Genomic DNA, 25,291 nt, shown 5'->3' with positions numbered 1-25,291 from the left:
ACTTAATTTCAGTGCTTTGTGATCAGTGATTACAATCTTTCATCACACAATAGGAAATCCTATCCAATTTTAAACCTCCCACCCAGTCAAATGAAATCTGTTGAAGGGTGTATTGAAGCTCAGAACACTGTCAATCTGCTGTGATCTGTGACAAAATGAAAAATTAGGTCGTAACGTCACTATCACTACTATTTTTTAAAGTGAAAGTGGCAACATGTTAAATTTAGTGCAGCCCAAGATCCAGACCAGATTAGGTGGTAACTTGATTTGAGTGCTAAGATTAGCTATTTTACTGAACACAAGTTCTGATTAATCTATAGTGTAACCTAAGATTGGCTGAAAAGGTTAAGTTAGGTAGGAATTTGGCAAAGCCAATGAGAAAGTCAGGACTTCTTATATATTTCGCACACCATAGTTGTGTCCCACTGGAAACACTTATGTGATTTTATGTATGTGTTAGTATTTTCCAATGAAAACAATTTGTCAAAAATTGATTGTTTTCGTTGTTATATTATCCCATGTGGCCACCATTCCTTCTTATGTAACCCTCTTGTCAGTCTTTGTAATCGTCTCTTGTTCAGACCGTCATCTGTTTTCTACCTCATGCGTTACCATATTTACTCGAATCTAAGCCGCACTTTTTTTCCGGTTTTTGTAATCCAAAAAACCGCCTGCGGGTTAGAATCTAGTGCAAAGTAAGCGGAAGTTCTGAAAAATGTTGGTAGGTGCCGCCACAACTAACTTCTGCCGTCGAATATATGTAGTGCTACGCAGGCACAAAGATAAATACTGGCATCAAAACCTCTGAATCAGTAAATAATTTTTTTAAAAAAAGTTGGAAGACTAGCTTTTTTTCTCCGCCACGAGTTTCGACCACTGCATTTTCATACATTATCCAATGAAGTAAATACAAATTCCGTTTTGTTCATCTTCGAATGCAGCAGCATTTCAATGTACTACGAAAATCCGACTGGCAAGACTGTTTGAGATGTTTGTCAATATGGCCAACTCTACATTCTGATTTCTGAATTTTTTTCCTACCTGTGAGAAGAGATGGTTGCTAATAGGAACTATTATGAATTGTGAATCACATGCAGTATTCTCTTCACCATAAGAATAATACGAATACAAACATTTTGCCACGTATTCTTTCGTGTTTGCTTCTATCTCATTTAAATCCTGTCTGCCTAATAAACTACGAAACTAGAGAGACAACAGCAAACGCGGAAGAATATACATATCATGTCATGTTTATATTCGTATTATTCTTATGCCTAATAGTGATAGTCAGAAATGAAGCACGGCAATTGACTAGATTTTTAAATCTAAGATGACTAAGTTCTGTGCAGAATTTAATGTACTAAAGAGGCGTTTGCAAAGATTTTCAAATGGAGAAAAATTTCCGCTAAACTCTCGTTCAGAACACCTATCATATGCAGTCTATTATTTGGTTCTTGTTGATCATTATCAAAGAAAGCAGTCTCTTGCCATTGTTTCGCCAATAAGACGATTCCTTAATTTAAAAAAAAAAAAAAAAAAAAAAAAAAAAAAAAAAAAAAAAAAAAAAAAAAAACCACCACACACCAACGGCGGCACTGTGCACAAGAGCAAGCCATGCCGCAAGCGGCGACAGGTCGTAAACACTCATTATCAGAATGCATTTTCAGCTTAGAGTGACGTAAACACCTGTAACAAAGAGAACGGCACTTATCAGATCAAAGAAAAATAAGCAATCAATTCAAACCAGACGAAGCACGCGAAAAAGGAAGGGTACCCATATAAACACAGACTGAACGCCTGACGCATAGCAATGGCTACCTGGTAAAGCTAACTGCTAAGCTTACGACTCGAACCAAACAACTATAGCTGTATCGTCATTCATTCGACCTAAATTGTGTTTCATATTACAATGGACCAACTTGTTTCGATTTGGAGGTGCAGCCTAAAACTTTTCTCTCCCCTTGAATTTCGAGTCTCAAATTTCAGGTGCGGCTTAGATTCGGGAAAATTTTTTTCCTTTATTTCGAGTTTCATTTCTCAGGTGAGGCTTAGAATCGAGTAAATACGGTAATATGTTCATTCAAAAAACAACCCTCCAAGAAAGCTTCCTAGCACACCACTGGTCACTTAGTATTGTTCTGGCCTGGAATGTATTAATCAGCTACTTTGACAACGCATCACTCCCTGAAATCCTCCCCTGAAATTTTACCCACCACACCTAGAATAGCTTTTTGTTGCCCTCCCAATCTCTGCAATATTCTCGGCAGACCCTATGCTCCTTCGGCACCCATCTCCCTACCCTATGGCTCCTACCACTGTGAATGTCCCCACTGCAAGACATGCCCTATGTACCCTCCTACCACCGCCTATACGAGCCTTGTAACTGGCACACCTGTGAAACAACAGGTCATACCAGCTGTTATGTAAACACTGTTTGGCCTTTTACATCGGCACGACAACCACCAAATTATCAATTAGGATGAATGGGCACAGGCATAGGATTTATACTGCCAACATGCAATATAATGTTGTAGAGCATGCTCTAGAATATGACAATTGTGACCTCTGTGCCTGTTTCACCACATGCGCCACCTGCATTCTTCTCCCAGACACCAGTTTATCAGAACTCTCAGGTGGGAACTAGTGTTACAACATGTCCTCGGCACTCGCCACCCAACTGGCCTTAATTTATGTTAATTTCTTCCTTCTTAGCATATCTTCACAGTAACTACTCTTCTTCACTTTGTTTTAATTTTCTACATCTTTCATTGTCTTACCCATGCATTTTTCACCACCCATCTCCCACAACTATTACGTACAATTCACTTAGCTTTTCACTCTATGTGGCTCGTGCACAATGTTTAAGCAGTGATCTTTGTCTTGCATATTACTCTTATCTTTAAGCTCTCGGGTTTTCAAATCTCATCCAGTGCAGTCCACAAGAATCAATCTTTCTTTTTCATCCTGCCCAGTAAGTTTCTCCTGACACGCAATTCTGGGTGACTTTCCTGAAATCTACTTTGCCTAGACCTCTCCAGTCCTTCCCCTTAAACCCTTCCACCTGAAGGGAACACTGGCTCCGAAAGCTTGGCTAATTATAACCTTTCTGTGGGGCTTCTGCCGTCACTTGGTGGGTAGATTTTCTTATCTATCCAATTAAATTATGTTCCAAGACATTAACAACATATCCAACATAAAATTCCTAAATTCACACAACTTCTTCCAGTATTTCTTAAGGTAACCCATCTATTCATTCCACATAACACTTCCGTCATCAATGGGATGGCTGCCTTTAACATACTAGGCAATTTAATAATGCAAAGATCAGTGTACTTCCAAGTTATCAATAACAACGGGGCAACTCCAGCAGCCAACTATGTCAAAATTTAATACCTTCATGGCAATTCAAGTCTCCAGCCTAATTATTATGAACGGAGACTCTAGCCTAATGATTATGAACAGAGACAGCAGTTTAACTAAAAAATGTAATGACGTACAATGAGAACCAACCTAAAGAGGATTAGCAGTTGAAAGATGGCTCAGCTTAATTGTTGGAGCCAAGTGCCAAATGCTAAATGCATTATCTGGGAATAGAAAAAATAAGTACTTTCTTACAAATTACGTAAGAATTGCAGGAAAGTCAATACTTGCTGAAAACTTGACATATTTGTTTCTTAAAAAGGGACTGCTGCTTAGTTTTCACAATGCAGAACGTCAACACTGTTCAATAGGGAGTGGGACAGGGAAACCACATATTTTCTTAACTGTTTACACTTGTTTTGCAAGAAGTATAGCTAACTTACCTTTATAATTGCTTTCCACCAACCACACGCTTCCTGATCATTGGCCCTCGAAAATACTTCAATTTCCTGGTTTTCAGTGAAATCTGATTTGCTTGTGGAGTCATCAGGTGGAAGCCGTACTTGCGAGAATGGAAATTTTGATTCTGGCTGCCAACTGTAATATGATATTTTTGTTATCAATAAACAATAAAAGCTAGTAATCACTCAATTCAAAATCTTTGGGGTGTTCTGCAAAAAAGATAATTACCACAACTTACTACCAATAAAATAAATGAATACTTTTAAATGTTTCTTCCTACAAATTTAAAACACACACTATTTAACTTCTAATATAAACAATCTATACAAGTTTGAAAACAAGCATAGGCACAAGGTCCAATTGCTTTAATATGGAGTACAACTGATAGATTCTCTAGCAAATGCTGGAACTGATAAAATTACGCTGAGAAGTAAGACTGACTTACACTGAGCAAAACAACATTAGTTACCAGCCAAGCCAGTGTCCAGCTTGTTACATCACTATCAAATGACATCTTCAGTAACTGTGCACCTCTCTCAACCTGCAGCTTCATGTAGCTGCAACATTTTGTTAACCTATATAGTATATAAAAAGAGATACCAAATGGTAATGTTTAGCTGTTTATGGCAACGAACTGAAGCTAAGAAATGTGTAAAGCTGTTTCAAGGCAATGATTATGGGATAAGGAAGTTGTCATTACACACTGAGCATCTGTATGGGCGGTAAATACAACCACAGAGGAAAAAAGCAGATGGTGGCTAAGCTAGGAAGAATAAAATGCCGTCTCACAGTTGTTAACGTCTTCAATTGGATGAGCTTCCTTCTGTCAAGAGCCAGTATGTCATCCTTTGATTTTCTTGTGCACATGATTATACAGTACGCCTCTACATAACAAAGCTCATTTACAGCTTGAAAATACATTGACAAAGTCCTCTCTCATAAGATAAACAGCCATGCAATGCAGAAATAACTTCATCATGCAGAGGCACTACGACAACTCCATTGGCAGGGACTGAGAAAAGCAAGCAACCACAGTGCACTACCCTGCCCCCCCCCCCTCCCCACACACACAAAAACACAGTAATTACACTCAAATACAAAACACCCAGTTAATTCAGTTATTTACAAAAGTCGAAAAGGATTCCCTGTAATGCATAACAATAAAAAAATAAAAAAAAAATTTCCCTTAATTATGCCACTTGTGAATCTAAAAGTGAACCTACATAAGTATTATACACCACGACAAAGGTACACATTAACTCAGTCAACAAGGCAATAATAATAATAATAATAATAATAATAATAATAATAACAATAATAATGGTAGTAAACACAACACAAAGTCTAAATGTAAACAAGGTAAGAGATTTCCACGTACTAACTGTAACGGGGGTACTGTTATAGATCTACCTTTTTCCGCTTTAACACAAACACAAAACAGTTTCACTGCAAACATAAAAATAAAAAAAAATAAAATACTTACATGCCATAAATTTTAATTTTGATTCCTATTACGTAATTAATGCCACAATTAATATTGATCCCAACTGCTAGCCCTAGCATAACCACTACAATTTGTGCCCAGTCACAGAATCCAAACACAGGTATTTGCTTGTGTTGTGATTAAGTATAAAGCTACCTTCACATATGTAGAATTATACTCACTCTTTCTCGAACGCAACGGATACTTCCTCATCGAAAATGTCTGTAACGAAGGCCTGAAAGAGAAAAGTGACAAAAGTTTAGTTTCCAGTAGTCTACTTAACGAACACGCGTCCTGCTAATATCGCTTGCGAGCTGTTTTCCGGGTCATGGGCTTATTCGTGCAATTCAGGGCTGATTCATTTCTGAAGATGACAGTAAGAGGCACGTTCTTGACACCGTAAAATAGCTTATAACCAGTACTTCATCAAGACTAACTTGTTAGGTTAGAAGAAACAGCAAATGCTGAAGTAAGCGCACGTCTGAACTACATAGCACACACAAACCAATATACGTCTCTTGGATAAAACTGACCTTATTTACCATGACTTTAAGGTGCATTAGCATTTCATAATGCTTAAATTATTCCCTATAAGACACGCGCGTGTAAAATCACGCCCTGTCAAATGGGACATGGCGTCCTAGCCGCGTTCTCGTACCACTCTTAAAACGAATATTCTCCGAAAGTAAAAGACATACCGGTAAAATATTTTTTGGGAACATATTTGAAATTTAACTGAATGACCTGCAATGGTGCTTCTCCCTACAAACGACATACTTTATACAGTACAAACCTTATAATAGGCCCCATTCTCGCCGCATACTTCAACTGCAAGATCCTCCATCTTACTTTTGTACCATAGAAACCTTGGGTTTGAGGCTATATCGACATTGGCCAATCCTACTTAAATAAGAGAATAAAGATTCTTCCCTATTGGTCAGTCACACTGTTCCAAAGATAACTGCAGAATTTCCTTGCTCAGACAGTAGACAGTGTATATGTTTCGCGTGTGTTATGACATTTTTGGAATGGTTGAGTGTATCATATGATTGTTAACAAAGTAATTATAGAATGTCTGTTAGTAGTGATTCCGAAGAATTTTACGACGCTGAAGACTTAACACCCAGTCGACAATCGAGGTAAAAATAGCAATTGTCATGAAATTGTTTTGTCGGAAATGTATCAACTTTATAACCTGTATGTCATTGCTGGTGTCATTCCCCACGGTGTTTAATATTCCACATCGAATTTTGGCAAGCTGATTATAATTTCATAGCAATATCGTATCCTCGTTTGGAACAGGAAAATCAAATCTACCAAGGAAGATGATGTTATCCCGAGAAGTGATTCTGAAGGTAGTGTTTTTGCTACAGAAGCCAAAAGAAATTCTACGACAGAAGAAACAGCTTCATCTCGTCAACTCTCAAGATCAGTACCCAATGACGAATGTCAACAAATCCCAGAAAAAGATGTAAGGATGAAAGCATAATAACTATATAGTGAAGTTTTGTAATTTGATGTATTGTAACGTCGTTGGATATGTTGAAACTGCAATTTAGCTGTTTTATAGGTATCTTTTCCAATATTTTTTTCGTAGACATCTGATTACGGTAGCATCATACTTGCCTTCGCAGATTAACGTAGGCACCTATTTTTGTCTTTGTCATAGCTTTATTAGGTGGTCAATGTAACTGAGAAAACACACCTGTACACGCAAAGGAATCAGAATATATCAGTAAGACTCACAAGTTATTCTCATACAGTGCTGTCATAGGGTTATAGGACCTGAATAAACAAATATTTCAATTCAAAGTTGGAATTTATGAGTAACAGATTTATGTGCTGCAATTGCAAAGAAAAACTCCCAAGACCCATTATATGCTGTAGTCATCATTTTCAATACATAGGGGGAGTTCAGTAATGAATTTAAGAGGCAGTTTCAACTCCAGCATTAGGCCTACATGAAGGTTGATTCTGACTGCAACATATTTGTTTGCAGAGCACTATTCACAAATCAGAAGTAATAAAGAAAATTGGCTGTTATTATTTAGCTTTAGATGCAGTAACGTACTCCAGCCTTCACATTCAAATTGACGAAAATCAAGCAAAGTACATAGTGTAGCAGTTGCAATTACTTTGCTTGTTTTTGTGGTTATTTCTAACTACCCTTTTTGCTGTGGTTTTGTCAAAGGCCATAGCTTGTTCTGATTGCAAAATGATTTGTAGGATAGCCTTAGGTCTAGGTTAGGTTGAAATGAGACAATTTGGTTATGAGTTGAAGCCAACAAATACAAATATAAAATAAAAGTTGTAGTAGCAGATTGATTTTTAATGTAGTCTGAAGTCTACTATTATGATATACTTAACACATTGTTCCTTATAAAAACTAACACTGCAAGATTTATTCAGATAATCTGGATTACATAATAGAAAAATCCACATGAAGTAGGCCTATTTTGCTGCGTGCTTTGTTCATATATTACATGTTACCATGAAAAATGTGTAGTGGGAGAGGAGGCACTACACATTTTTTACAAAGCAACTTACAAAATCCAGTTTCTCATATTAATACTAGTTTGAGTTTTGGTATTGCTATACAGGGTGAAGTGAAATTCGTGCACTCAGGCTTCGCAGTGTGACTGCTCACATGCCAGCGATAAAAAAATGTCTCTCACAAAATTTCGTTCGGCGAGTACATCCGACAGAAAAGAGACTTTAAAAAGTGGCAATGTGGCAACACTGTAACCACATGTAAAGTATCTGTCTGTGTCCACACGCATTAGTTGTGCTGTGCAGTTGGTGCAGTGGATAGAGTTTTGTGTTAGCATGTAGGAGGTTGAGGGTTCGATCCTAAGTTGGGGCACATTGTTTTTATTTGCTGATTTCATTCTGACATTTCATACTGCAATATACACCATTTCTTAGGTCACAGTATCCTAAGTTTATAACATTTTGTAATGCTGAACGTAACAAATATGTGGTTAGACAAATAAGAAATAGACAGTTGAAACAAATGACCTGTAATAGGTCAGCATAACTACAAAAACCCATATCAGTTTCAAGAGGCTAAAGACGATAGCACAGTACAATAACACGACATCTACTTGTTGTTTATACTACATATAATATGAGCACTCAGATGTCACACATTAGCAACCAGTGACAATAATGATGTCCATATTAATGACCGCATGACCTTCACGACAGAATACGTAGTCCTCGGAACAAACGGATGCTCAAAGCAATCTCCCTGCACGTCCAAACATTGCGCAACCCACCAGATCATACAGCTCTGGACACTTCACAGGAAGTCTGCATCCACAGTAACAAGAGCAACATGAACACACACTACCAATTCTTCCACATTTATCGGCGGAGTAGAGGCCATCTGCTCCTTCAGGTGTCCCCACTGGAAGATATCCAGGGGATTTAGGTCAGGTGAATATAATGGCCATACTACTGGAACTCCATGTCTGAGCCATTTCATTGGAAATGTTCTGTCCAAATACTGTCACACAATTCCAGAATGTGGAGGTGCACCATCAGCTTGGAATCATATCCTCTGCCTAACATCTAGTAGAACATCTTCCAGCTCATCAGGCAGATAGTTTGAGAGGAATGCATGGTACCTCTGTGGAGTCGACTGGTCAGGTAACATGTAAGGGCCCAAACACCTATCACCCAATATTCCGGCCCAGACGTTGATACGAAAGCGAACTTGTTATCCACGGTCACGGGTGACCTGCGGATTAACCTCAGAACAATAGAGGGCATTGTGCAAGTTGAAGACACCATCACGAGTGAATACTGCTTCATCTGACCATATTACGGTGTTAACAAAGTCATCATTGGTTTCCTGTTGTTGTTGGAACCATTCACAGAATTGCATCCGCTGATGGCGATCCGCAGGATGGAAGTGTTGCGAGAAGGCATTGATAGGGGTGCAGCACATGCTTGTGGAGCATGTGAACGACCTTGAGCTGCGAGACACGCAGCTGCCTTGCTATGCTATGTATACTTCACTGAGGTTCCTGATGTATGACCCCCAGAATAGCTTCCTCAGTAGCTGGAGTACGGCAAGCCCGTGGACGACCTGTTTCACACAAAGGTGGAAGGAGAGAACCTGACTCCTAAAGGCGCAGCTCCAGATGGTGAAACGCATTTTTATGTAGATGGCACCGGCGAGGATATCTAGCAGCATATTCACGAGTGGTAACACCAGCCTGGTTATCAGGTGAGCCAAAGACCAGAAGCAACATATTCATCATTTGTGTATGCTATACGTGGGCCACACTGGTTTAGAGGTTTACAATGAGAAAATTCAATACGTATATGCATGTTCAGTGGAGGTCTGTCATGAGCGCGTTACTGTGCTCGCAACTAGTCCCTGTCCGGTGGACAGTGCATACAGTATAAACACACCATCAGTCCTGCGTGCAGTTCCACCTAACACGCATTACCCCTCTGACAGATATTGTTCTGCATGATTCGTCCCAACACCGCTAATTGTAAAATGTTCGGTTTCTGATTACACTGTTTCCCTAATGATGACAGACGTGATGTTTCCACAGTCCCATCGATAGGATGATGATGATGATAATAATAATAATAATAATAATAATAATAATAATAATAATGCATTGAGCTACATACTAAACAGCATGTGGTTACCAGACTCAATGTTGAAAGACATAATTAGTGAGACTATGGTGATAAGACATACAATTAGTAACAGAGTTTGGACATTATTCACAAAGCACGTTACTAGTCCTACTGGTAACATAAGGCCCTAACGAAATGTAATGGACCTGAATGAGGCAAGAATAAAAGTTGGTACTAATCTATGGGATCATTTGAGGAGGGTACAAGGAAAACAGGTTTCATGTCTAGTAGATGTAGATGGAGTGGTGCGAATAAATTCACGCCCGTGACTTGGAAAGGTCTTCTTTCAAAGCTGACCATACTTCCATTTCTACGATTGTAGTATGTAAGGGCAAATGTTTTCTAGAGGACCTGCTGCAATCGCTGTTAACGATTAAGATGCCAGATACCGTACCACCTGGACTACATTCAGCCTACCAAATAAAAAACATATGCCTCAATCCAGGATCGAACCATCGACCTGCTGCATACTGACCCAAAACTATATCCGTGCACCAACTGTACAGCACAACTAATCTGTACAGACAGAGGTAGTTACCATACATGTGGTTACAGTGTTGCCAGATTGCCACTGTTTAAAGTCCTTTTTCTGCTGGATATACTCGCTGGACAAAATTTTGAGAGAGACCTTTTTTTTTTTTTTAAAAAAAAGTTCCGTGATGGGCTTTGCTAGTTTACCACTAATATTATCACATATATTCCAGCTCTTTTTTCTTGTTATGGGCATTATTTTCCATTTATCCACATTTATAAGGGACATGTCGTTCATTACACCAATTGCAAATTCAGTACAAGTTGTTGTGCATTTCCTTAGTCATGTAACAATAATACCTTCTTGTAGTGAACTTTTTCCCCCTCCTCATTAAACAAATGTTTGCATTCATATACCGTCTATATTAAGTTGACATCCTACACCATTGTAAAATGATGCTTGGACAAATAAATTAATGATACTGGTTCTGTTAGTTATTCATCTCCTTTTACATGCCAATCATTTCAATTATATTTACCATATCACTTTTCATCACTTAATTCAAATGTTCACTTTTGATTTCCTGTTAAGAAATTACGCTAGTTAAAGTGCACTTACGAATCTACAAGTTTTCCATTGCATGCTGCTGTTGGCAATTTATCATTGGCTGTAGCCAGTGAAGTGATAGCATAGGACAACCAGTGAGAATCACTGAATGTAATGATTTCTTTCTGCAGAGGGTACAGATTGATTACTTTGTTTTCCATGTGGAGACAGCAAGATTAATTGATGACTATTATTGATTTATGTCAACATGTTTATATCCACAATAATGTTTTTTTGAATGTCATTATTTCCTAGGTTGTGTGGTTAGGTTGAGATCTGATAGCACAGATTAAATTGCAGTGAGTTAAATAAGCACCAATCACATTTAATGTCATAATTATCAGCTAGGATATGATAGCTACCTCCTCCCACCCTCCCTGGAGCTTTGGTTGTGATTACACATTGAGCTCTAAAGAAACCCTAGGCCTAGGTTAGGTTAGAATGTGATGAATTGATTATGATGTGGCAAAGCCCAATAAATGTAATCACATTAAAGTGATTGGTAACAGATTGATACATAGCCTAATGTAATCTGAGGTCTGTGCTTAGTGTAAGTTAATCATCTAAGTCTACTTAGACATCATACTTTCAAATTTGCCACTATTTTTACTACACATGTTGCATCAGTGTTTTCATTTGACATAATTTTAATGTTCTCACACTGATGTCAACCATATTGGACTTTCTAGTGTGTGTGTGTGTGTGTGTGTGTGTGTGTGTGTGTGTGTGTGTGTGTGTAGATCTCGGTGTATGAGTACACTGTCTTCAGTTGCCTCACCACATTGATCCACAATTGAAGGTTTGGAGCAGTTCCTTGACTTCACATAAGTCCAGAGAGGTACCTAGTACTTGAATGTAGCCTATGATATGTTTCAGCTACAACTCTCTTGCATTTGTTGGATTTGAACCAAGTGCTCTGTTTGTTTTTTGAATAAGTTATTAGTGACTGCCTGGCAGTTCCATAAAATGCAAATAATCTCTTAGTTTTGTTAATGAAGTTTGGTAACCATTGCCCTTGTAATAACATTATGGTGACTAGTCCTTGTCTCTTGCCAATATACCCAGGATCTGAAGTATTTCTCCACATTTAGGCTGATGGACGTGTTGTTGAAACCAGTTGTTTGAAACTTATTCAACAGTACATAATAATGCTGTTTGTCCGTAGTACCAGTATTGTATGTGTTCGTTTGCTAGTCAGTACTTGGCAAATTAGTTAAAAAAGCTTATTTGTGATCTGGACCTGTCTCATCAATGATAGTACTCCTACCCACTTCAGTGCCACCCATGGTACCTTTTCGGCCGTCAGTCTTATGATCACTTTCCAGAATCCCGGGGCACAAAACATAGGGTGCTTTGAAGGGCCTAGAACACCATCTTGGAAGTCTCACAGCCTGTCTTTGTGAATCATCTTCCTGTTATTAGTGGGCTTGATAGACTTCTTTTTTTAAGCAGTTACCCAACACTGCAGCAAATAATTTTCAGTTTCTTCATGTTTACCAACAAAAAATGTTCACTTAATGGTGATCAGATTTCTAACGCGCAGGAGTCTCAAAATTCAGGTCAGTAAGTTAAACTAATAAAGAAATAGTAACAAAGTTCACAGATGGCTAAATAACTGATAGCTTCCTATTGTAACAGTTGGTGCTAACTGACTAAGGAGAACATATCCTTTATGTGCAGATTTACATAATGGTTAACATGTCAGTAACTGGGCACAGACTGCAAATTATATATTGACACATATAGGTTGTTAATTATTTCAGTACTGAGGCCTGACTGGTAACATGTTGTTACCTTCTCTCTTCCAGGCACTGAATGACTGATTGGCTGAGGCTGTGTGTGCCACACCTAGTTATAGGTGCGCATAATGTCCAGAATTACTATTTACTGAACTATTAGCTTATTACATGTTAGGTAGTTGTGCTTGCAGGTTTTCTTGACACATTCCAATGATAAAATCTTCTCTAGTGATCTTCTAAGTGGTGGCATAGTCTTGTCACAATGTTTCAATGAGTCTTGTACCCGTCATCTACAGGCAAAATGTTCCGCTAATCTACATAGCTGCTTGACCACTGACCTCATCTGTGGGTGGGCCAATAACAGGCCTCTGGAAGCAGGTGCCGAACTGGTGGTGGAGGAATGCAGTGCGGCCCTGGTGTCAGCATTGAGTCCCGGCATGTGTGGCATCTGTCCATTCCTGTTCCATTTTTGTACTGTGGAATCCAATGGTGTGCTGCTATCACAATATATTAGGTTGTTGTACAGATGTGTTTTTACCACCTCTTTGACAATCAAGTCCTAGAACCTGTTGACACAGCACAACCTCATCGTTCATTAGAAACTGAAGGTGTTTTCCTCATTGATGACATGCTCTGTTACCCTGGACTAGTCTGTCTGCCGCAGTCAAGTGTTGCTGATGTGTTCTGCATTGTGCTGTGAAAGGCATTGCTGTGTCTGTCTGATTTATTACATCCCACATTCGCACTCAATATTGTTAATGCCTGGTGTCCGTGATCCTAGTGGGTCTTTGTTCAGGCCAAGGATGTCCTCACTTTTTCTTGTTGCATGGGTAACAGTCATTATATTATGTTTCTCCATTATTTTTGTGATCTTTGCTGTCAGTGACATTACATACAACATGAAAACTACACATTTGGCTTCTTCTTTATCTGGTTTGTCCTCCCTCCTCCTATCTACCTTTAGGTCACATCTAATTTGCATTTTGTTGTAACCATTTTTGCAGAAAGTTTCCTGCAGGTACTATAACTTACTCAGCAAGCAATTCCTGTAGCAGGGTCGCCTCACTCTATGTACTTCGGTAGTTAGTAATGAGTTGAGTTGCACTGGATGTTGGCAAGTCCAAGCATTAAGGTAGAAGCAGTTTGTCCCTGCATGCTGTTGAAACTTCTCGTGATCAAAATTTCTAAGAAGGATAGACTTCCATTCTCCTCTGTCTCAGTGGTGAACTTGATGTTGTTATGAATGCCACTGAGATAATGTAGGAGCTCCTGTAAGTTTTTTCTGTCATGTGACAGGCCAGGATGAGACACACATCACGACTGACTAGTCTGGGCTTGGTACAGGAGCAAATCCTTGTTACCAGACTGGAACTTGACAAGAATGCAAGTACTTCGCTAACTCACCATGTGGGCCTGGCTTCCAGTCTCCCAGACATAACTGAAAGTGGATGGATGGCAACACTTGCACAGTCAGTGAACTCTGCAGGAAGAAAGCCACTAAGAATGCATGTGACACGTTTCTCTCACTTCTGAGAGCTCTACAGCAGGAAGACAAAAGATCAATAACAACCTGACTGAGAGACTTGAATGAGCCAACAAGTTCCATGCTGTCGAAAGACCTAAACTTTCCTGCAGTTCCAAGGATGTTTCTGAAACATGGCTCCATCAGCAGCATAGAGCATGCCCTACATGGGCTCCTGGCAGAGGCAGCTTAAGAAGTGAGGAGGTCCTGTAAAAGAGAAGAATGCTGGAGAGCAACATATTGACAACAGAACAGAGAGCACTACTGGCCCTACGTGATGATATGGACATAGTGGTCTCAGGAGCAAATAAAGTCAGTGGGACAGTGGTACCAAACCCAGGAGATTAATGACAGAAGATAGAAATGTTACTGCAAGATCCAGCATACAAACAAGGGGAGAAGGGTACGACAACATCTGTGATATGTAAGACATTTGATGTACGCCATAGCTCAGGACTGAATTGGAACACCACGAAAGGCTATACCCCAGGGCACTGGCCCCATCATGGCTATGTTGCCTCCCAAAAATACATAAGGAGAGAGTTCCACTGCAGCCTGTATTGAACATCATAAACTTGCTGTCATACAGGATAGCCAAACATCTGGCACAGCTCTTCGAATCTCTCGTGGGTCACTGTACATACCGTGTCAAGAATGCAACAGAATTTGTGAAGGTACTCCGTGGATTAGGTTTGGATGAGGAGGACCTACTAATCAGCTTTGATGTCACATCACTTTTCACCCAGGTGCCATTGGAAAATCCCTTGCGCTATTCAAGGGACACGTCAGTAAAGACACACTCTTCCAACATGTACTCAGCTGATCTGCTGAGAAGATTTTATTGTGTAGAATAGTAATATAAAAATCAGAAAAATTAAATGGAGTAAAGAAACAGTAGGCAGTGAGGTAAGTTTGTTTAACTAAAACCACTATAACTAGAAAATGGCATAAATAATAGGAATTACTGTGACTGCGATTTTAACGTACACAGTGATTTCCAAAGCACGTCTGAAAGTTTCAAGAAAGTGAATTTTTTCTAATTAGAAACAGTAGAACCTCACTAATCTATTCCCTATGGGACTGGAGCTGGTTGGAATGCAAATAAAAGTCGGATTATTAGATGAACACTTCTATTGACCCATAACATCACAATACAGTGCAACACAACTGTAATATTCAACTGTAAATATTGTCTTGGAATATTGTTCCATGCTAAAATAGCAACGAAACAAGAAGAAAACATTCAACACTAAATGATCTTACATGAAAGTGCAATGTGCCATAGCGCATGTACTCCAAAATACATCTTTATTGTACAATAAATAATATAGTATTATTGTAGTGAAAGTTTAATGTCTGCGCATACCTTATTACAGTACTGCATTGACACACAACTGATTTGTACCTAAACTATTTAAAACATGACAAATCACAAAAACAAAAAAACTTCTTGTCTTAAGCAGGACGAAAAAGTCTTGTAATATCCTTTTGCTTAGCAGACAGTTTTAATTTTTCAGCTATGTTCGGCCATTTTCTAATCCACAAGATGTTCTTGGGATAGACCTAGAGCTTTACTCAATGCATTGAAAAGCTGCATGAAATGCATTTTTAGTATACATTTGGGATACTTGAACTGTTGTTATCATCTTTCCCATTATCATTGGTTGTTCAAGTTGCAGTGACAATAAGCTAGTCATCGCTTACTTCTGCTTTTGTTGTGCAGTTAACATCAGCTGTACTGATCCACTCATTTATGTCACTGGGCTCAACGTCCACTTAAAAAAAAAAAAAAAAACACCCACTTGTCACTTGTTTTACTTTTATTTGATGCCACTATTTAGTTTTACACACTTTTATATGTAAGAAGAACATTGTCACTAATTTATAAAAAAAAGTGTGTACAGTAACACTTATTGATAGTTAGAAACAAGTTATTTCATTCTGAAAGTGATCAAACTATCGTACCTAGCAACGGTCAGCTGTCTACATATACGTATCGCAGATGGTGAGCCATCGACAAGTGTGGTCCAGATTGTAGCAGCGACCTGGGTAGGTAAACAAACACAGAAAGTGTTTAAGGAGAGAGTTCCACTGCAGCCTGTATTGAACACCATAAACTTGCTGTCATTAATCTCCTGGGTTTGGTAGCACTGTCCCACTGACTTTATTTGCTTTATTTAATCCACGGATGGTTGGACTAAGTGGGGACTTGGTCCATCCAAAGTCATATTTGTGAGGTTCTACTGTAATTAACAAACTAGCAAGTTAATTTAGTGAAATTTGCGGTGCTGGAAACAGATAAATCAGTCCTATAGAGCTGTTGGTACTGAAATTTGGAAATAATTTAAAGACTGGAACATTCTAAAACACAACTGGTTGGCTGGTTAATCCTAAATTGATAACATTTTAAATACGAATAACTTATGCAATATAATGTTTTTGGAAAAAAGTAAAACACTTATTGGGAAGGGTATAGTGCAGGCTTTCAAATGGGCTGTATCAATTTAGAAACAGACAAGCATTTGCTCATTGAAAATTTCACTTTCATCTTGTTTTCATGTAAATCATAAATATTTTATTAAAAGACTATGAGCTAGCTATATTTTATCATCATCAGGAATTGAGAACTAATGCAATGAGCAACCAAGTTTTGAGAATATATGCTTAAATAAGAAACTGGTTATTTCAGGCAACTATTGTACATGCACTATTAAGAAAATGAGACCAAACAAGGGAAAAACAGTAATATTCATGTCAGAATTGGTGTAAGAACAAGTATAATACTCTGACCGTGCTTTGTTACAAACCGGCTGACAGTTGTATACCTCTGCTGTCATCTTCATAACCTCTCTGTTAGGGTTGCATCGACGAGGATGCGAGAGGCCATCTCCAGTGCATCACCTGTTCCGGTGGAACTGCTATTCCCCTTTTTTCAGCCCCCATCCCTTCCCTGTCACCAGCCAGTACCACAGTAGACTACACTACAACAGCTTTTCAAGATTGTCAAAGGACAGGATGTTGTCTCAGGTGACATCCTTCACAGATCATCATCCTCAGTCCAAAGTGGCTGTGCACTGAAGATTGTTGTCGAACGAAACACAATAAGAAGAAATTCTAGCTGTACTGGGTCTCCTCATTGGGAAAGTATGCCTCTTAATGCCAAGTATAGACTAAGTTCCATAGTATTCTGGGTCACCAAGGATCTCTTCCTTCATCGTGGTATTTGTCCTATGTATTGGTTCTTGCTGAACACATTGAAACTAACTTTGTTACATCATCAGCTCCCTCTTCTTACCTGGCTGCCTTTTGAAAACTTAAATGACAACTTGAAGAATCTATCATCATTTGGATTTTATGCTCATGCATTTGCCCTGTTTGCAGTTTGATAATTCATCTCTGTATCCTTCAACCTCCCACCATACCAAATTATGCAATGAACCTTGTTGTTGTCTTCAGTCCTGAGACTGGTTCGATGCAGCTCTCCGTGCTACTCTATCCTGTGCAAGCTTCTTCATCTCCCAGTACCTACTGCAACCTACATCCTTTTGAATCTGCTCAGTGTATTCATCTCTTGGTCTCCCTCTACGATTTTTACCCTCCACGCTGCCCTCCAATACTAAATTGGTGATCCCTTGATGCCTCAGAATATGTCCTACCAACCAGTCCCTTCTTCTTGTCAGGTTTGCCACAAACTCCTCTTCTCCCCAATTCTGTTCAATACCTCCTCATTAGTTATGTGATCAACCCATCTAATTTTCAGCATTCTTCTGTAGCACACCTTGTTGGCTGGAATTTACTTCAGGCTCTTGATTCATCACACCATATAGTGTCATGCCCTGATTCAATTCATAATCGGATGATACAACATCTGAATGTTACTCAGAGACTCCACCTGCTCAGGATCTTCAACTTTATTTGGCTAGAAGATGGTTTCCCTTTTCAGTAGCGAGATATTATCTTCATCCCAATACTTAAGCTGTGCAACAACCCAACAACTACTGACCAGTAAGCCTCACCAATTGCTCTGCAAACTACTTGAAAGGATGGTAGCCCAGTGATTATGCTGGGTTCTCAAATCACAGTGGCTCTTGTTCTCTTGTCAGTGTGGTTTCCAGGAGAAATTATCCAGAAGCAACCATCTAATTAGATTTGAAACAATTATCTGACAGGCATTTCCTCAATGCCAAGACCTCATTTTGCAGTCTTTTCTGATCTACAGAAGGCATATGAGACTGATTGGCTCCATCACACTTTATTCACATCTACATCTACGTGATTACTCTGCTATTCACAATTAAGTGCCTGGCAGAAGGTTCAATGAACCACCTTCAAGCTGTCTCTCTACCGTTCTACTCTCGAACGGTGCAATGGAAAAACGAGCACTTAAATTTTTCTGTGCGAGCCCTGATTTCCCTTATTTTATCATGATGATCATTTCTCTCTATGTAGGTGGGTGCCAACAGAATGTTTGCGCAATCGGAGAAGAAAACTGGTGATTGAAACTTCACAAGAAGAACCCGTCGCAACGAAAAACGCCTTTGTTTTAGTGATTGCCACTCCAATTGTCGTACCATGTCTGTGGCACTACCTTCCCTATTTCGCAATAATACAAAATGAGCTTCCACTCCAATTGATGTACCATGTCTGTGGCACTACCTCCCCTATTTCACGATAATGCGAAATGATCTACCCTTCTTTGAACTTTTTCAATATCATCCATCAGTCCCACCTGATACGGATCCCACACCACACAGCAGTACTCCAGAATAGGGTGGACAAGAGAAGTGTAAGCAGTCTCTTTAGTAGATCTGTTGCACCTTCTAAGTGTTCTGCCAATGAATCACAGTCTTTGGTTTGCTTTGCCCATCACATTATCTATGTGATCGTTCCAACTTAGGTTATTTGTAATTGTAATCTCTAAGTATTTAGTTGAATTTACATCCTCCATATTTGTGTAACTTATCGCATAATCTAAATTTAGCGGATTTCTTTTAGTACTCGTGAGTAACTTCACACTTTTCTTTATTCAGGGTCAATTGCCACTTTTTGCTCCACACAGATATCTTACCTAAATCACTTTGCAATTTATTTTGGTCATCTGTTGACTTAACAAGACGGTAAATGACATCATCATCTGCAAATAATCTAAGAGGGCTACTCAGATTGTCTCCTGTGTTGTTAATGCAGATCAGGAACAATAGAGGGCCTATAACACTTCCTTGGGCAACGCCAGATATTACTTCTGTTTTACTTTATAACTTTCCATCTATTACTACGAATTGTGACCTTTCTGACAGGAAATCACGAATCCAGTCACACAACTGAAGCGATATTCCACAGGCTCACAGTTTGGTTAGAAGATGCTTGTGAGGAATAGTTTTGAAAGCCTTCTAAAATCTAAAAATATGGAGTCAATTTGACATCCCTGTCGATAGCACTCACTACCTCATGAGTATAAAGAGCTAGTTGTGCTCCACAAGAATAATATTTTCAGAATCCATGCTGGCTATATGTCAGTAAATCGTTTTCTTCAAGGTACTTCATAATGTTAGAATACAGTATATGTTCCAAAACGCTACTGCAAATCGACATTAGTGAGATGGACCTGTAATTCAGAGGATTACTCCTATTTCCCTTTTTGGGTATTGGTGTGACTTGAGCGACTTTAGGTACGGAACTTCCCGTGAGCGAGCAGTTGTATATAATTGCTAAATATGGAGCTATTGCAGCTGCATACTCTGAAGGGAAACTGTCTGGTATACCATCTGGACGAGAAGCCTTGTCTTTATTAAGTGATTTAAAGTGCTTTGCTACACTGAGGATATCTACTTCTATGTTTCTCATCTTGGCAGTTGTTCTTCATTGGAATTCAGGACTATTTACTTTTTCTTCTTTGGTGAAGGAGTTTCGGAAAACTCTGCTTTGGTGGCCCTGTCATCAGTGACTTCATCGTTGTTATCGCGCAGTGAAGGTATTGATTTCTTCTTGTCACTGTTGTGCTTTACATATGACCAGAATCTCTTTGGGTTTTCTGCCAGATTCTGAGACAGAGTTTCGTTGTGGAAATTATTAAAAGCGTCTTGCATTGAAGCACGCACTACATTTCGAACTTCTGCAAACATTGCCAATTTCCAGGATTTTCCATTCTTTTAAAATTGGCACACTTTTTTACGTTGCTTCTGCAACAGTGACCTGACACGCTTTGTGTACCATAGGGGATCAGTACCACCACTTATTAATTTATGTGTTACATATCTCTCAGTTGCTATTGATACTATCTCTTTGAAATCATTCTGCATCTTTTCTACACTTACATGATCAGATTTGAAGGAGTGGAGACTGTCTCTTAAAAAGGCGTTAAGAGCATTTTTATCGGCTTTTTAAAATAGATGTACTTTGCATTTCTTTTTGATGGGTGTGGGTGTTACAGTATTCAGCGTAGCAGCAACTGCCTTGTGGTCGCTAATCCCTGTATTCGTCACAACACTCACTATTTGTCCAGGGTTATTTGTTGCTAAAAGGTCAAGTATGCTTTCGCAACCATTTACGCTTTGAGTGGGCTCATGAACTAATTATTCAAAATAATTTTCTGAGAAAGCATTCAGTACAATTTTGGATGACGTTTTGTGCCTGACGCCGGCTTTAAACATATTTTTTCAGCATATTGAGGATAGATTGATGTCGTCACCGATTATAATTGAATGATTGGGTACCTATTTGAAATTAGTCAAGTTTTCTTTGAACTGTTCAGCAACTATATCTCCTGAGTCGGGGGTCGGTAACACGATCCAATTAATAGTTTAGTCCGATTGTCATGTACGACCTCTACCCATACTATTTCACAGGAACTATCTACTTCAATTTCACTACAAGGCAAACTACTTCTGACCGCAATAAATACTCCACCACCAACTGTATTTAATCTATCATTTCTGAACACTGTTAGATCGTTTGAAAAAATTTCAGCTGAACTTATTTCCGGCTTTAGCCAGCTTTTTGTACCTATAACTGTTTGAGCTTCAGTGCTTTCTATTAGGGCTTGGAGCTCTGGTTCTTTCCCAACACAGCTACGACAATTTACAATTACAATACCGATCGTTTCTACAACTACCTTCCTGTGTTTTACCTGCCCACTTTTAGACAGATGCCCTTTCTGTGGTATCTTGAGACCCTCTAACCTAAAAGACTGCCCAGTCCCTTCCATACAGCCCCCGCTACCCGTGTAGTCGCTTCCTGTGTGCTGTAGACTCCTGACGTATTAAGCAGAATCCGGAAACCCACCACCCCATGGTGCAAGTCAAGGAATCTGCAGCCTACACGGTCACAGAACTGCCTGCCTTTTAACACCTGCCCAATGCGGTTTCCAAAAGCATCTTTCTGCAGTTGACCATCTTGTTGCTCTCTCCACATATATTGTGAACAATTTTCTCAGGAAACACAAAATGGTAGCAATATTTTTTGATGTGGAGAGAGCATACGATACCTGTTGGAAGAGAGGCATCCTCTGCACACTGTTCTCTTGGTGCTTTCGAGGTCGGCTACCTCTTTTTATTCGTGAATTTATGACAGAGCACACATTTAAAGTGCAGGTGAACGCTACTTTCTCCCGTACTTTCTCCCAAGAAAACAGGGTGCCGCAGGGCTCCGTGCTAACTGTTGTACTGTTTGCCATCGCCATAAATCCAATTCTGGGTTGTCTCCTTCCTGTTGTCTTGGGCTCCCTCTTTGTGGACGATTTTGTGATCTACTACAGCTCTCAACGGACCAGCCTTCTTGAACGACGTCTTCAAGGATGTCTCGATTGCCTCCATTCTTGGAGCATCGAAATCTGCTTCTGCTTTTCTCCCAATAAGAATGTTTGTGTAAATTTTTAGCGTCGTACAGAATTTCTTCCGCCTTCCCTTAATCTAGGCCCTGTCGACCTTCCGTTCACGGACATCGCTAAATTCTTGGGACTTATGTTTGACAGAAAACTGTGCTGGTCCTTCCACACTTCCTATCTTTCTGCTCGCTGTCTGCAATCCAACACCCTCCGTGTTCTGAATGGTACCTACTGGGGAGCGGACCTAGTGGTCCTTCTCCGCCTATATCACGCCTTAGTACGCTCAAAGTTGGACTATGGAAGCATAGTTTACTCCTCTGCTCGGCCGTCAATTCTTCGGCGTCTCGACTGTCCACCACCATGGATTGCGTTTAGCGTATGGGGCTTTTTACACCAGCCCTGTGGAAAGCCTTTATGCTGAGACTGCTGTACCTCCGCTGTCCAATCGGCGAGCTGTCCTTCTGAGTTGTTATGCTAGCCGTCTGTCTTCCATGCCTGCTAATTCAGCCCATGACCTTTTTTTCGACGCCTCCTTGGATTTAGGGTATGCAGGCTGCCCTTCCTCTGTACTACCACCAAGAGTCTGCTTGCGCCAACTGCTACGTTCTCTTCCCTTCCACTTTTCTATAACTTTCTTGACAACTGGGGGTACAGCACTGCCTTGGCTCTGCCCCCGGACCTGCCTGCTCTGTGACCTTTGTCAGCTTCCCAAGGATGGTACCCCTTCTCTCGTTTATCATCGGGCATTTGCTGCTCTATGCGCACAAATGAAGGATGCCTTATTTATTTACACTGACTGCTCAAAAACATCATTTGGTGTTGGGAGTGCTTATATTGTTGGCACCACACCTAATAGATTTCGGCTACCCTACTAGTATTCGGTTTTTACTGCGGAGCTTTACGCTGTTCTCCAGGCTGTCCAATACATCCGTCGTCATCAGCAGATACAGTATATTATTGGCTCAGATTTGCTCAGCTCTCTCCTTAGTCTCCAAGCTCTTTACCCTGTCCACTCTCTGGTCCACTGGATTCAGGACTGCCTCCACTTGCTCCACTTGGGGGGATCTCTGTGGCATTACTCTGGATCCCAGGACACATTGTTATCCATGGAAATGAGGCAGCCGACATAGCGGCCAAGGCTGCAGTCTCTCTTTCTCAGCCTCCTGTTTGCATGGTTCCCTTCCCCTATCTACAGAGTGTTTTCTGTCGTCATGTTGCTCTTTTATGGCACGCATATTGGTCTACACTTGCCAATAATAAATTGCGGGACGTGAAAGCTCTTTCCTGTGCTTGGACCTCTTCCTCCCAAACTTGTCGTTGGGAGGAGGTAATTTTAACTAGACTCCGGATAGGGCATTGTCATTTTAGCAATAGACATCTTTTAAATGGCAATCCTCCCTTGCTTTGTCCCCACTGCTCTCAACTGTGGACGGTGAGACACCTGTTACTTCAGTGCCCCTATTTTACTCTGCTACGCACCCGTTTTCAGCTGTTGCCTGATATATCTTCCATTTTAGCAGATGACACGCGCTCAGCCGATCACGTCCTGGAGTTTATTCTGAGTTTCGTTCCCATTGCTGCTGATTTCCAATTTGGTTCCCCCCTCCCCCTAAGCCCCAGAACGGGCGCTAATGACCTTAGCAGTGTGCGCCCTATAAAAAAAAAAAAAAAAAAAAAAAAAAAAAAAAAAAAAAAAAAAAAAAAAAAACCAGAACCGCCTGCGCCTCTGATTCAGAGCCTCCATTCAGCTCTGCACCAAAGGACCACAGTCGGAGATGGTGAGCTCTGCCGTAATCTTGGAAACAAGACTGGCAGTCTTTACTATTTCCGCTAGCTGCCCAAAACCAGAGACAATCTGCTTCGATCCAAAGCGACACACATCATTGGTACTGACATGGGCTACCATCTGCAGTTGGCTGCACCCTGTACTCCTCGTGGCATCCGGAAGCACCATTTCCACATCCGGAATTACTCCCCCCAGTATGCACATGGAGTGCACGCTAGCTTCCTTCCCCTCCTTGGCAGCCATGTTCCTAAGGGGCCCTATTACGCGCCAAACATTCGAGCTCCCAACTACCAGCAAACACACCCTCTGTGAATGCCCAGACCTTGCAGACCGAGGAGCTTTCTCTGGAACAAGGTGGACAACTGTATCTGGCTCAGAGACTTCGTCAGCCACAGATAATGCCCGAAACCTGTTCGTCAAACAAACTGGGGAGGCTCTACCATCGGCCCCACAGAAAGTCTTTTGCTGCCTGCCAGACCTTGGAATGATCTCCCACTCAATCACAGGTGAGGGGTCAACCACAGTGCAGGCAGTACCCGGGGCAGCCACAGCAGTGGATTGATCGGGGAACACGTGAGTCGTGCACGACGCACCTCGTATCCTTGCGTCCGACCTCCCATGGTGATGCTCCTTGGCAGCAGCCTCAAGCTGTGTGACGGAAGCCAACACTGCCTGCAGCTGTGAGTGAATGCTCACCAACTCAGCTCACATCTGTACACAGCAATCACAGTTCCTATCCATTTCTGAACTTGCTTTTGTCTGAAACTCGAAAAGATACATAATAAACAAACGGTGTACTTGCTTTATTAGCAGCAGGAACTCACAGTGCTCTCTCACTGATGGTCTAACCGACAATAAGCTGTTCAAAGCAAAACAAATGAAAGCTTGTACGATACGAGGGTCGATACAACAGTCGATAGCAAGGGCAGTACTGTATGCTACACTGTTTTTAAAATGAAATGAAAGGTTGCTCTTAGTAAGCATGCAAACACGCAAGAAATTACAAGAATATACTAGTAACTACAAAGTTAACTGAAAAGAAGTCACTCCTGTTTGAAGCTCACCATTTATGACTGGTGTTTTTGAGACTTCTTTATGATTTTCATTCATTAGTTTTTATCGCACCAGTTGTTTCAAGTTCAAATGAAGAAATGCATGGAAAAACTGACTAACTCTCAAGTAGAAAAGTTTATAGATAGTGCTGCCTTATGTTGCTGGATACGGGAATTATCAAGTGGACATTGGTCTCACTCCTAATATCCTTATGTGGTATTTAGGAGTGAGACCAGTGTCAATTTTGATAGTACCCATACCCAGCAACAGATGGCAACACTTACCTCTAAAATGTTACATTTGAGGGGTAGCTTATTTTTCTGC

General features: G+C 40.2%; 2 protein-coding genes across 5 annotated transcripts in view; one reads left to right on the top strand and one right to left on the bottom strand.

Annotated features, from left to right (window-relative positions):
• Nucleotides 1-6,191, bottom strand: part of LOC126484080 (synaptic functional regulator FMR1) — a 261,579-nt gene extending 255,388 nt beyond the window's left edge. For all 4 annotated transcript variants that reach the window (XM_050107455.1, XM_050107477.1, XM_050107462.1 and 1 more), the window contains exons 1-3: nucleotides 6,099-6,191; nucleotides 5,488-5,540; nucleotides 3,804-3,957 (exon numbers count right to left, since the gene is read on the bottom strand). In XM_050107455.1, coding sequence (XP_049963412.1) covers nucleotides 3,804-3,957; nucleotides 5,488-5,540; nucleotides 6,099-6,149 — 258 coding nt within the window. In that variant the 5' untranslated portion in view covers nucleotides 6,150-6,191. The remainder of the gene's footprint in view (nucleotides 1-3,803; nucleotides 3,958-5,487; nucleotides 5,541-6,098) is intronic.
• Nucleotides 6,192-6,302: 111 nt separating this feature from the next.
• LOC126484071 (WD repeat-containing protein 44) overlaps nucleotides 6,303-25,291 on the top strand; it is a 158,882-nt gene continuing 139,893 nt past the window's right edge. The window contains exons 1-2 of the mRNA XM_050107443.1: nucleotides 6,303-6,444; nucleotides 6,608-6,776. Of these exons, the coding sequence (XP_049963400.1) occupies nucleotides 6,377-6,444; nucleotides 6,608-6,776 (237 nt within the window). The 5' untranslated portion in view covers nucleotides 6,303-6,376. The remainder of the gene's footprint in view (nucleotides 6,445-6,607; nucleotides 6,777-25,291) is intronic.

This window comes from Schistocerca serialis, chromosome 1 (assembly GCF_023864345.2).
Source record: "Schistocerca serialis cubense isolate TAMUIC-IGC-003099 chromosome 1, iqSchSeri2.2, whole genome shotgun sequence".
In the NCBI taxonomy this organism is placed as follows: Eukaryota; Metazoa; Arthropoda; class Insecta; order Orthoptera; family Acrididae; genus Schistocerca; species Schistocerca serialis.
This window is presented reverse-complemented; position numbering and strand designations above follow the sequence as displayed.